The following is a 13,657-nucleotide window of genomic DNA, read 5'->3' as shown; positions in this document are numbered from 1 at the left end:
AATGAATGGCCTCTTGTAGTTCTCAAGTCCACTAGAAAGAGAACTGGGTCTTTTTGTTTGGAACCTTGCAAACAAAACTCTTTACCTTTCCAGTTACATCCCCACCCCTAGGGTTCTGCCACTTGCTTACAGTTGTCAGTGATCCTGATCTACACCCACTCCATCCCAAGAACCAAGTTCCTTGTGTGCTAAGTCGCTTCAGCTGTGTCCCACTCTTTGCGACCCATGGACTGTAGCCCACCAGGCTCCTCTAAATACTGAAATGGGTCGCCCTGCCCTCCTCCAGGGGATCCCTGACTCAGGGATCGAATCCACATCTCTCCTGTCTCCTGCATTGGCAGGCGGGTTCTTTACCACTAGCGCCACCTGAGAAGTCCACCAAGTTCCTTAGTGGTTCTTAAATAAGGTGCAAATCAATAGGTCTTGGTCCCCACCGTGGCCTGCTTGGGGCTGGTTTGGGAAAGACGCAGCTGAGTAGACAATTTCTCGCAGGGTGACTCATTCTCAACACTGACCATTGCTTGTAAACCCGCCAGGGAAAATATGCCAGACATTGTTATGATGAAAACAACTGGGAGGGGCTGTTGGTGAGGCGAAGAACAGATAGAATTTGCTCAAAGCTACCGGGAACCTGGGCGGGCGGGGCGGCGGTGGCACCTGCAAGGAGCGCGGGCCTGCGGGCGTGGCCTGCGGGGGCGTGGCGGGGGCGGGGCCGGCCGGCGGCGCCGGCGGTTGGAAGGGGTGGAGTTGCCCTTGGAGGCGGCACCGGCCCTGGGCCCGGAGGCCCGCCGCGCCCTATCGGGCCCGAGCCGAGTGGCCCTGCGGAGCCGGCGCGCTCCCGCCTGCAGGGGGAGGGCGGACGGGGCGCGGGGACCGGCCAGGCCGCGGCGGGCGCTGTTTCTCTTTCACTTTCCCTCCCTCTGAGGCCGGCGCACTGGAGGCAAGGAGCGGCGGCGGCGGCCGCGGGGTAGGTACCCGGTTGGCTGGAGAGCGGTTGAGGGGCCGGAACTCCGGCCGCCCCCGCGCTGCACGCCCAAGTTTGCGCAGAGAGCTGGAGCGGCACCCCCAGGCACCTGCCGCGGCCGACCCCGCCTGGAGCCGGGGGAGCCCCTTGGGGGCGGGGGTGGGGGTGGCCAGCCCGAGTCTGGGAGCCTCCAGGTCGCGCGGTGCGCTCGGGGGGCGGAGAGGGCGGCAAGCGCCAGACCCGGACAGAGGTGGCGCGTCCTCCTCGGCGCAGCCCCGGCCCGGCCCGAGCGGCGCGTCCGCCGAGCCCGGGCCCGCGCACCTGCCAGGCGGGCGGGGCGACTCGTGCTCGGACCGCCCAGGGCAGTGGCTACCGGGTTCTGCCGAGGACGCGGAAAAGTTCCCTCCTGTGCCTGCCGAGTCCCTGCCCGCGCTGGCTTCCTTTAACCGCCGTGGTGACAGGGCTCTATGGCTTACAATCCTAAAAGCCTCCCTCGGTCGGGACTGTGCATGTCCTCTTTTAGAGGACTTTCTCAGACTTTGGAGCTTTGTGGCAAACCTGTGAGAAAGGCAGGGCCGTTAATCCCGGTGTGTAGAGGAGGAAGCCGAGACCCAGGCACGGATATTTAGTGCCTTACTGAAGATCATACACGGCTAAGGACCGGAACCCAGACCCCTTGAGCAGATACGATGATTACTTGCAGAACCTATTCTGTGCACACACTCAGTGGTACAGTGTCTGTCGATGGAAGGATGGAGCGATGCCTTTTACCTCTTCGGTTGCTTTATACTTAACCTATGAGAAGTAGGAGAAGGTTTTTGTTTACAGAATTAACTTGGGAAATACCCACCTTTTTCTCAAGAAACATTTAAAACTTTTTAAAGCAACCATGTGGACGAGCCATGCTGGACATTTCTGGAGGGAAAAAAAGTTTTAAAAAATGTTAATGACGTTCAGTTTTGATAGTATGCTAGCTGTATGTATATTGTCTCGTTTCATCGTCCCTACTGTAGGAGGCTGGCATTCTTTATTTCTTATGTATTTGACTGCACCAGGCCTTAGTTGCGTCATGCATGATCGTCAGTTGCAGGATGTGAACTCTTACTTGTGGTTTGTGGGGTCTTATTCTGGGACCAAGGATGGAAACCTGGGCCCCCCTGCGTTGGGAGTGCAGAGTCTTAGCCACTGGACAATTAGGGAAGTCCCATAGGAGGCTGGCATTCTTGTTTTCATTTTACAGTTTAAAAAGCCCTAAGGCTTAGGTAAGTAACATTGCCCAGGTTGTACATTTACTAACTATGACTGGTATCTATTTAAGGTTTTGCAGTCTAATAGAGGAGATTAAGAATGAAGATAATTGTAGATCACAGAAGAGTCAGACATGACTTAGTAACTAAACAACAGCAGCAACAGAGGAGCAGAAGGACTCATTGGGTAGAGGGCATGAAACTTGCAGAATGGACTATGAAGAGAGTCATCCTTTCAGTTTGCCCGACTGTTGAAGAGTGTGTTAAGATCAGCCTGTGGAGGGTCTTTTATGACAAGCTGAGAAACTTAAACATTTCTCTGTTACAGAGCAAAGAGGAGAGACCCTGACATTCTTTGATAAGGGGCTCCAAACGTAATAGAATAAAACTTGGTAGAATCTAAGTTGGACTGCAGGTGGAGAGAGAATATTTGAGGAGCATTGCTGCAGGTGGAATGGAAAAGGGCACCCGTTTGATTTGATTATGGCTTGATGTGGAGTACAAAATGGAAATAGGGATCATTTTGATAGGGAGGATAATGACTTCAATTTTGAATCTTCAGCTTGTGTTGGCAGGAACTCCTAATAGAGCAGTCAAGCAGACAGTTAAAATGCATTACTGGAGAGGTAAAGATATCAAAACCCGAGTTAATAGCCTCAGGTGTCATTTGTTTAGAGGTGATAGTTGAAGCCTCAGTATCAGATGAATTCGTCATTATTCTGAATTAATCATAGCAGGTTTACAAATTAATATTACAGTGAGGGAAATGTTCTGTTCACCTCTTCACCCAATTTGGAAAATGTAATGCTTGCTGCTAATATACTGGTATTAATCCAATATGAAGAATTTGACACCTCTTTTTCTCATCTTTTTAAAATTATTTTGGAAGAAGATATGGGAAAGCAGAACCACCAAAAGGAGTGATGACCAGCGATCTCATGAGAAGTCTGGATGTTAGTTCTCATGCCTCGGGATACCCAGTTGGGAACTCCACACCAGCTCCTGGGATCAGACTTTCATCCACTTAATCCCCTTTTTTGCCTGAACTACTAGAGCCAGTCCTAGCTAACCACGAATGGCTACCCAAAGGAAACATTTGGTGAAAGATTTCAATCCTTACATCACCTGCTATATCTGTAAAGGGTATCTCATCAAGCCAACTACAGTGACGGAATGCCTTCATACCTGTAAGTATTCTTTTTTTGTTATCTACCTATTGGAAATTTTCGGTTACATTTGCTCTTTTAAAACCACCACATTTTGGGTTTTTTTGTTTTCTCTAGATTTTTTCTTTTAAAACAGTGAATATTCTAAGAATTAACTTTGAATTCATTTTCATAACTTTTCATTGGAATACCAGTGGTATGAATTTTTTCTTGTTTCTTTTTAAAATTGTAATAGTTGACTTTTTCTGACTTTAAAATGTCTTGAAAATCATAAGAAATTACTGGTTATAGTTTTTTTTTTTTTAATGAACTATTTTAGGTTTGTTTTTTTTAAATTTTACTGAATTAATATGTTCTGATTTTTTTTTTTAGGATATGCGTACTCTAATTCATTGTGGGTTTCTTTTAATCACTTTATTGAGGTATGGTTGACATAAAAAAGTTGTGAAGTGAAAGTCACTCAGTCATGTCCAACTCTGCAGTCACATGAACTATACATTCCATGGAATTCTCCAGGCCAGAATGCTGGAGTGGGTAGCCTTTCCCTTCTCCAGGGGATCTTCTCAACTCAGGGATCGAACCCAGGTCTCCTGCATTGCAGTTGGATTCTTTACCAGCTGAGCCACAAGGGAAGCCCAAGAATACTGGAGGGGGTAGCCTATCCCTTCTCCAGCAGATTTTCCTGACCCAGTAATTGGACCAGGGTCTCCTGCATTGCGGGTGGGGGTTCTTTATCAACTGAGCTCTCAGGGAAGCCCAGGAAGACCACCAGGGAAATCTTAAAAAAAAAGCTGTACATATTTAATGTGTATAACTTTGATGGGATTAGATATAAGTATGCACCCATGAAACCATTACCGCATCACTGCCACAAACCTTATCCATTACCTCCAGAAGTTCGCTCTCACCTTCTTGTTTATTATTATTATTGTGATAAGAACACAACATAAAATCTGCACTCCTAGCACATTTTTAAGTGTACAACATAGTATTGTTAACTGCAGGCATGATCCTGTCCAGTAGATCTCTAGGACTTACTCATCTTATATGATTTAAACTTCGTACCCTTTGACTAATAATCAACCGCCTCAATGCTACCTGGGAACTTGTTAGAAATGCAAATTATCAGGCCTCACCCCAAAATCACCAAAACAAAGTTATCTGTGTTTAACAAACTTCCAGGTAATTTTGAACCATGTGCAAGTTTGAGACCCACTGTTCTAATATGATCATATCTTTGGAACCCCTGCCAAATTTTTCACCAGTCCTTTCAGTAGAAGAAGAGGCATTTTAATAGCCACATAGGTCTGGGTTTCACCTGCTTTTTGTGTTTTTGCCGATACAAGTTTATTTCCCTATTGCAATGAAAGTAATTCCAGTAAGTTCTGGTTCTGTTAATTCCAGTAAGTTCTTTGGTGCCTGTTATATACACTGAAGTAGATACTGTATGTGCATGATTTCGTTGTTCACCTTACAGTAACCTTGAAGCAGTTTGCAGGGGACATGGGGAGAGCGAGGGTATAGAAATTATCTTCATTTGTGGGCGTGGAAGCTTAAGAGCTAAGTCACCTGCCCAGTCTCACAGCCAGTAAGTAGTAGACCTGTATTCAGCTCTAAGGGCTCTCCTCTTACTGAGATAACCTGGGACATTTCTTTAATCCCCCTCTTCAGCTGTTCTTTCCTCTGCGTACTATTATGCCAGTAGTTTTCAACAGAGTTGCAGAATAGAATCACCTGTTAATCGTTAAAAAGACAAATTTTATGTTATAAACATTTTACCACAGTAAAAAAAAAAACAAACATAAAATCACCTAGGAAGCTGTTTTAACATAGACTTTTTCAGAATGCCACCTGAAGAGATTTAGTGGGTGCTGTGATAAGGTCTCAGTTCACTTCAGTTCATTCGCTCAATCTAACTCTTTGCAACCCCATGGACTGCAGCACACCAGGCTTCCCCGTCCATCACCAACTCCCGGAGCCTGCTCAAATTCATGTCCATCGAGTCAGTGATGCCATCCAACCATCTCATCCTCTCTCGTCCCCTTCTCCTCCTACCTTCGATCTTTCCCAGCATCAGGGTCTTTTCCAGTGAGTCAGTTCTTTGCATCAGGTGGCCAAAGTATTGGAGCTTCAGCATCAGTCCTTCCAGTGAATATTCAGAAGTGACTTCCTTTAGGATTGACTGGTTGACCCCTTGCAGTCCACGGGACTCTCAGGAGTCTTCTTCAGCACCACAGTTCAAAAGCATCAATTCTTCAGCACTCAGCTCTCTTTATGGTCCAACTCTCATATCCATACATGACCACTGGAAAAACCATAGCCTTGACTAGACGAACCTTTGTTGGCAAAGAAATGTCTCTGCTTTTTAATATGCTGTCTAGGTTTGTCATAGCTTTTCTTCCAAGGAGCAAGCATCTTTTAATTTCATGGCTGCAGTCACCATCTGCAGTGATTTGGAGCCCAAAAAAATAAAGTCTGTCCCTGTTTCCACTGTTTCCCCATCTATTTGCCATAAAGTGATGGGATCAGATGCCATGATCTTAGTTTTCTGAATGTTGAGTTTTAAGCTAGCTTTTCCCACTCCACTCTTTGACTAGGGTCTGGGCATGTGTATACTTTTGGTTGGTATTACTGGCCCATGCTATTCAATTACCAGTTAACTATAAACTGTCTTAAAATGTTCGCTTACTGTTGCCCTTATCATTATTTCATTTGAACAGTTAGTTATCAGTTAAACAGCATCAAACATACTTATTGAATACCTATTGTGTGCTAGGCACCATTCTAAGCACAGAGGATACAGCAGTGAACAAAGTAATCAAAAATCTCTGCCCTCAAGAAAGGGGAAAACCAGTAATAAATATATGCCATGAACAAGAACGAAAAACTATAGGACTGTAGATAGCAGAGTTGGGGTTGTTTTATTTAGTGTTGTCATGATTTCTGTCTTTGATATGATGACATTTGAACAGAATTCCTGTAGCGATTGAGCTCTGTGGATATAGGGGAAGAACATTCCAGGCAGAGGGAAAAGCAAGTATATAGCCTTGGAGTGGGAATGCCCTTGGCAGTTCAAGGGACAACTGATGAGTAAGGAGGCTATCACTTCAGGTCAACTGAAAGATTATAAGGCCATCAGCTAGGGTAATGAGATGTGCAATGGAGGCAGGGGAGAGTGAGGGACTGTGGATGCATTTTGGAGGAGGAACCCCCTGGGTGTGGCTCCTTTAGAAAGGGGGCTTTGTCTCACAGTTTCCCACTGTGCCAAGTGTGGTACCTAGACACTATCCACAGTCTGTTGTTTTGCTTCTTCTGACGCTATTAGACATTATGAGTACATTGTTTTTATATTTGCGTGTCTCCAGCAAAACCCTCCAGCTCTAGGAAGAGATTTAGTGGATGTTGGGAATGCTTAGTATTTAGAGGAGAAAGCGCAGATTCTCCAGTCTCTACCTAAAGATTTTATATCTGTTCTTCTGAAAGAACATTTTCTTTGAGACATAATGAAATCCAGGTTTAAATGTTCCTTTTTTGAAGGGAAAACAAAAGATTGTAGAAATTTAAACAGTAAGTTTATAAGCAAGGGTTATGTTTATGTTTACAGTAGCAATTTAAGGTTTAAAGGGATAGATGACCATTTAGCTGCTTATGTCCTTCTAGCCTGAAGTTGCTTGGCAGTCAGCGAATCCCTTTACTGAGAGAGAATGAACATGGCAGAATTGTGATTAAAGACTCAAGTGTGGCCTTTTTCATCCGCAGAAGCACAGAACAGTAAATGATGGAGGAGTCAGGCACTCAACTCAGTGTCTTAGGAGACCTCAGGATTCTACAGAGTGCTAAACTTTATGCACTTTCTGGTCCTTGGATTTCTGTGTATTTTTTTGTTTGTATTTATACTGGGGCTTTTAGGCAAAACCTTTCTCACTTGCAGAATACCCCCCTATTTGTACTGATAGAATAAATAGCACCGCAAAGCAGTGTTTCTTACTCATTGGTTGGGTCTTGATGTTACCTGGTTTTCTTAGGTCTGAGGTGGAACAGGTGTAGTGGTATTGTGATTTGGAATCAGTATACAATAGAGAAGTAAGGTGGCCAGTGGGACAGGAGGGAAGTGAGAAGTCCACTGTGACACTGAAGTACCCCAGAACACTTTCCACCTTGACTGTGGTGCTTAAAAAAAACTTATTAAGGTAACTTTGTACATAGTCTACAGTTTTATGATACTGTAAGTTAAGAATGGGTAAACAATAATTCTTATTATGAAAACTCATAGTAAAATGGAAGGATTTTGTTCTTACTATTCAAGTTTGAAATATGAAAATGAAGCTTTATTATTGGTGAGCGAAGTCACACTTTGGGCCCAGTCCCTTCAGAACTCTCTAGTCAAGTGAAGAAACAGGAATCAAATTAAGGAATGTATCAAATGAATGTGGATGCTGGTAGGTGCAGTGACAGTTGTGAAACAGAATGATGTAATAGCAGATATGTGTCAGGACGTTGCAGCGGAATGGAAAGCCAGAGAGAGAACTAAAGAGTATTTTTTGAAAATCCTTGATACAGATAAATGCAGTTACTTTACTCTTTCAGATTACTCTACACATGCATCTCCACTTTCTCTCCTGCTCAAATCAGATTATTGTCCCCCCACTCCCCCCAGCCATTCTCCCAGTAAGCAGTTCTAGAGCTAACAGTGCCTGGCTTCCCTGTGGATGTAGAAACAAAGATCAAGATGACAGCCGACTGACTGAGGCACCCCATGGTGTCCTTAGCACTCAGCTCTGTGGAGGACAGAGAAAAGGGGTGAGCCAGTCGGAAGGAAGGGGGAGAGGGAGGGATAGATGGCAGCACAGAATGTCCCGAGCTCCTGACAGGGAGTTGCAGTGGGGGAAAGAAAAAAGAGGCTATGAAAGCCTCGCCTTTAAGTGGGCTCCTACGTCACCTACTAACACCCAGCTCCCTTTAGCAGGTCAGGGGCATGTGATAAAAAGGGATAAAATTTTACAACGAGGTAAAAAATTTAAATGCAGATGCATTTTCTCCTTAAATGTGATCACTTAATGCTAGTGAACTAAGTCCACATTAACTATGGTTATATGTCTATGTCTATAGGGTAATTCTGGGGCTTCCCAGGTGGTTCAGTGGGTAAAGAATCTGCCTGCAATGCAGGAGATGCACGTTCTGTCCCTGGGTCAGGAAGATCCACTGGAGTAGGGCATGGCAACCCACTCCAGTATTCTTGCCTGGAGAATCCCACGGACAGAGGAGCCTGGCAGGCTACAGTCCATGGGGTCACAACGAGTCGGCCATGACTGAGCAACTGAGCATGCACACATGAGGTGATTTTGACCATCCGAGAAACCTAAGGAAATAAACTTGTTCACACAAATAATTATTGAATTCATTAAATAATCAGATGTCAGGCACTTGCTAACTGGTAAAGTGATGAATAAAATAAATTTGGAGCTTAAACTCTGTTAAGCAAAGCTCATAAGCTAAGAAGAAATTTCTTCAGGTGTGTTTGGATCTGTCTACTCCTTTTCTGTGGAAACTCACAGAAACTCCTCTGAGACTCAACTACTTATGCTGATGTCTTCCAAATCTTTATTTCGGGCATAGTCCTGAGCTTCAGAATCCCACTGGACGTCTACTTGGATATCCTGAAGTGGCCTAGAACTTAACATACCTGAAAGTGAATGGATGGAATGCCAGCATTCAGTTGTCCAAGCAAGAAATACGCTCCATGCTTAACTCTCTTTACCCTCACCTAGCTCAGCTGGTGAAGAATCCGCCAGCAATGCAGGAGACCCCAGTTTGATTCCTGGATCAGGAACATCCGCTGGAGAAGGGATAGGCTACCCACTCCAGTATTCTTGGGCTTCCCTGGTGGCTCAGATGGTAAAGAATCTGCCTGCAATACAGGAGTCCTGGGTTCCATCCCTGGGTTGGGAAGATCCTCTGGAGGAGGGTATGGCAACCCAATCCAGTATTCTTGCCTGAAGTATCCCTATGGACCAAGGAGCCTGGTGGGCTGCAGTCCATTGGGTCGCAAAGAGTCGGACGACTGAACGACTAAGCACAGCACAGCAGTACGGGGCAGAGTTCTGTCTGGTCTCGCCCTGTAATCTCTCAAAGATCTGTCCCTTCAGTCTGATCCCCCACGACCTTTTTGCTCAGGCCATCATTCCTTCTCACTGGAGTCCCTGCAGCCTACTCCTAACCTGTGTTAGTGGTGATCATTTATAAGGACTTTGCTGTCTTCATCACTCACACTTCAGCCAACCCAAAATTTCCTTAAGGTACCCTACTGCCTTCAGGATAAATTAGATCTATTTAGCTGTGATGGATTTCTGCCGTCCCCCACCAGAACACACACCCATATGCATACACGTGGTTCAACTGCTTGCTCTGCTTGGAACATCTCCTGTATGCCTGGCTGGTAGTTCCTCATCCTTTAAAGCCCATCTACTCCAAGATATGCCATCTCTCTCTCCCACAGGTAGGTTTAGATTCAGTGTATCCTTAGTACCTGGTACTTGAGTGCTCAAGAGGAGCTTAAATGAATAGGTAAATGATCAATCAGTTAATTATTTTATTGTCTGCTTTTCCTTTCAAAGATTCAAATGCAGTGGTAGGTAGCTTGAAAGGCATGTAGAGAGTGGGGGTTAGGAATTACTGATTTTGAAAAGCTGTCTTCTACAATATAGGTGGGAGCTTTGCCGGTCGTGGGTAGGGGTAGGGCATGGGAGAGGGAGAGAGGATTGTGGGGAGTCAAGACTGGTGGTTCTAAATTAAGAGACGCTCTGTCTCTTGCTCCAGGGTCCTGAGAAATTTTTTGAGGTTGCTGACAGTGTATTTGCTGCTGGTTGTATAGGTTGTTGACTTAAAATAAAAGACTTTTCTCTTAAACTAAGAACAAAGGAGCTTTGTTCCAGCAGCTAAAATGCGCATAACACAATGCATTGGTTCTTAACTCCTTTGTGGTTCGAGGCCTCTTTAAGCATCTGACGATTCTTTTCCTCCGAAAAAAGGGAAGGTTTTAGACATAGAATTCTGTGGTACAGGAAAAGAAAGCTTTCTTCTTTCTGCCCTTTCAGAGATTATGGCAGTAATCCCTTAACTAAGATGAATTCTTTGGAAAAACGTTGTTGTACTTAGTTTTAACTTAAGTAAAGAAGGGTTAATTGATAATTAAATATAGATGTGACAGTTAAGGGACTTGGTAATTTTATATGGTAATGTGTAAGCATAAAATAATTTAATGATAAGATGGTAAACTTGAAGCGCTGCCATCATTTACTGTTCTCTGAACAAGTGTCATAAATACAAAAGGATTAAAGTACCGAGAACTCGTGATATGCTAATACTCCATGTTTAAAAATCTTACGCCACGTATACTTGCTGTTCAAAATACAGTCGCCAACCAGCAGCATGATCACTGGGGAATTTGTTAGGAGTGCACGTTCTCGGGCACACCCATAGAGCTGCTGGGCTGAGTCTCTAGGGGAGAGGGCTGTAATAACAAGCCCTTCAGGTGATTCTGGGGTGCACTAAAGTCTGAAAAGCATACCTTGGACCAGACGTTAATAATACAAGCATCTCTAGAAGTAGGCATTTTGTACTTTTAATCATACAGTAATTGGAGTGAATGCTAATAAAATTAAAACAGTAGCTGTTATTTGTTGAATGTCATATTGAGGGTCATGGGGGTTTATATGCATTACCTTATGCAATCTTCCCAAGAACCCTTCTATTTAGGTGGTATTAAATCAGTCAGCAAATGTTTATTAGCACCTACATTGTGCCATTCATTACTCTGGACAGTGGAAAGACAGCAGTAAAGAAGACAGATACAGTCTGTCCTCTTAGAATTTATGTTTCAATAGAAGAGACGGACAAAAAGCAAGCGAATGATACAATTTTAGACTCCATGTATGACACATGCTGCAAAGAAAAGTAAGACAGTAAAGGCTTGCTTGGAAGTTACCGTTTGAGCAGAGATTGTAAATAATAGGAAGGAGTGAGCTATGAAGAGGTTTGAGGGAAGAGTATTTCAGATTCTTATGCCAGTGTTTTTCACAGAGACAAGACTCAGAAAGGTTAAGTAACACAGCTAATAAGTGCTGGAGCTAGGTTCTGAGACCCAAATATCTGACTGCAGGTACATCTTTATAATAAATTAGGATATTTGCTAATTTTCTTCTTCTTTCTGGTTGTTTACAGTTTCTATAATTTCTTTAAGCAGCATGTGAATTTTAAAAATGTATACAGGAAATCTCTTCTAACTGTACTTCCACGACTGTATACCTATCATTATGTACCCAATCAGGATCTGAATTTATTAATAATTCTGAATGATAGTCTTTAAAATGTGGAGATATAAATTGAACTTTCCAATACTGTATTCTCTGTAAAATTGGATTTTGAGTCAAGACTTGTTTATAGAGTAATAATCAAAGGCCTGAATAGAAGTTGCACTTAAAGTTTCAGTAAGTGCAAGTACAGTGGCCTAGGGTTGTAGTAGAGATGAAGTCACCAGTAGCATTGATGTTACATGTTTCAAACAGTATTTTGGCAGCAACTAGTCATTCATGAAGGTGATTATAGTGTTCATTTAGATGATTCTTTTTAAATAGGAAACAATAATTATAGGCCTTAAACAATCTAGGTGTCATCTATCATTAGTAATAATGTTAAGAATCATATCAGATGTATGGTTCTTTTTGCTGTTGAAACTATGTGTTAGATAGTAAAGAATGAACAGTAGAGCAGAGATTCATACTACTACTAACTACTACTACTACTAAGTTGCTTCAGTCGTGTCCAACTCTGTGCAACCCCACAGACGGCAGCCCACCAGGCTCCCCCATCCCTGGGATTCTCCAGGCAGGAACACTGGAGTGGGGTGCCATTTCCTTCTCCAATGCATGAAAGTGAAGTCGCTCAGTCATGTCTGACTTCCAGCGACCCCAGGGACTTCAGCCCACCAGGCTCCTCTGTCCATGGGATTTTCCAGGCAAGAGTACTGGAGTGGGCTCATAGTGGTCACTAAAAGACAAAACTAGGGGTTAACAAATAAGTGAAATTGTCTTCTGTATTGGTTTGTAAGAATAAATTATATATAGATTAGGATGAGTTGGAATTGATACCAGTGATGTATTGAGGAAAAAAATACAAAAAAAAAAAAAAACGAAACCTAAAAGCCAGAAGTATTCAGACTTAGAAATTGTGGTCAGCGTGCAGGTATGTTTAGGCATGTAGCACAAAGGTTGAATGTGAACACTGTGAACAGTAGAGTGCAGCCAGTGGAGAAGAGACCAAAGACCATTTCCATTTGGATACTCTGAAGATGTATCATAAGTACTGGTGTTTTACAGCATATTAGTTTTTACCAGACTAGTGTACTACTATATATCAGAAATTCAAGAACCAGTGAACAAAGCTATATTCTCTCAGAATGCTCAACCACTGGCATATCTTACTCAGTTAATAGAAAATCATTTTATTTTAGAAAACTATTTAGCTTATATTGAGTTAGCACATTTATTTTAATGTTTTTAACTTATTTATTTTTGGCAGTATTGGGTCTTCGTTGCTGCACAGGCTTTTCTCTCCTTGTGGCGAGCAAGAGCTCCTGTCTAGTTGAGCCTCGTGAGCTTCTCATTGCAGTGGCACCTCTTGTTGTGAGCACGGGCTCTAGGCACTCGGGCTTCAGTAGTTGCGGCCCGTGGGCCCAGCAGCTGCAGCTCGTGGGCTCTAGAGCACAGGCTCGGTAGTTGTAGCACACTGGCTTAGTTGCTCTGCGGTATGTAGAATCTTCCCGGACCAGGGATCAAACCCCTGTCTCCTGCATTGGCAGGTAGATTCTTTGCCACTGAGCCACTAGGGAAGCCTTTAACTCATTTTAATTGTCAAAAAAATTAACTCGTGAACTCAGAATCTCTTCTCTTGCTTTAGTTGAAAATGTAGGCTTATTTCTGACTTGACTCTGTAGTACACTTGTAGGTACTAAGATCATGACTCCTTTTGCTATTCCTAACTTTTGTGTCCTCAGTTGTTCCACAGATATTTGCTGAGTACCTCCTCCAGCTATAGTACTAGCCTGGGCACGTGAGACACATCAGGCAACATGGTAGGCAGTAAGTCAGAGTGCACATGAGCAGCTGATAAGTGACACAGAAACAGGGAAGTTCAAGCTGGGCACAGGTAACTAACTGGGTGGTCAGTGGGACAGTGTGACCGCTTAAGTCTGCGAGGGGAGGCCTCATTAAAAAGATGGTAGT

At 43.8% G+C, this 13,657-nt stretch overlaps 1 protein-coding gene across 2 annotated transcripts in view; it reads left to right on the top strand.

Annotated features, from left to right (window-relative positions):
* The first annotated feature begins 802 nt into the window (after positions 1–802).
* PCGF5 (polycomb group ring finger 5) overlaps positions 803–13,657 on the top strand; it is a 58,419-nt gene continuing 45,564 nt past the window's right edge. Inside the window, exons 1-2 of one of the 2 annotated variants that reach the window (XM_010842209.1) lie at positions 803–967; positions 3,104–3,398. In XM_010842209.1, coding sequence (XP_010840511.1) covers positions 3,287–3,398 — 112 coding nt within the window. In that variant the 5' untranslated portion in view covers positions 803–967; positions 3,104–3,286. Of the gene's footprint in view, positions 968–3,100; positions 3,399–13,657 lie in introns of both variants that reach the window. The other variant, XM_010842208.1, reaches the window with a different exon arrangement.

This window comes from Bison bison, unplaced genomic scaffold (assembly GCF_000754665.1).
Source record: "Bison bison bison isolate TAMUID 2011002044 unplaced genomic scaffold, Bison_UMD1.0 scf7180017864172, whole genome shotgun sequence".
Taxonomy (NCBI): domain Eukaryota; kingdom Metazoa; phylum Chordata; class Mammalia; order Artiodactyla; family Bovidae; genus Bison; species Bison bison.
The sequence above is the reverse complement of the archived record's forward strand: the minus strand, read 5'-3'. Positions and strand labels throughout refer to the sequence as shown.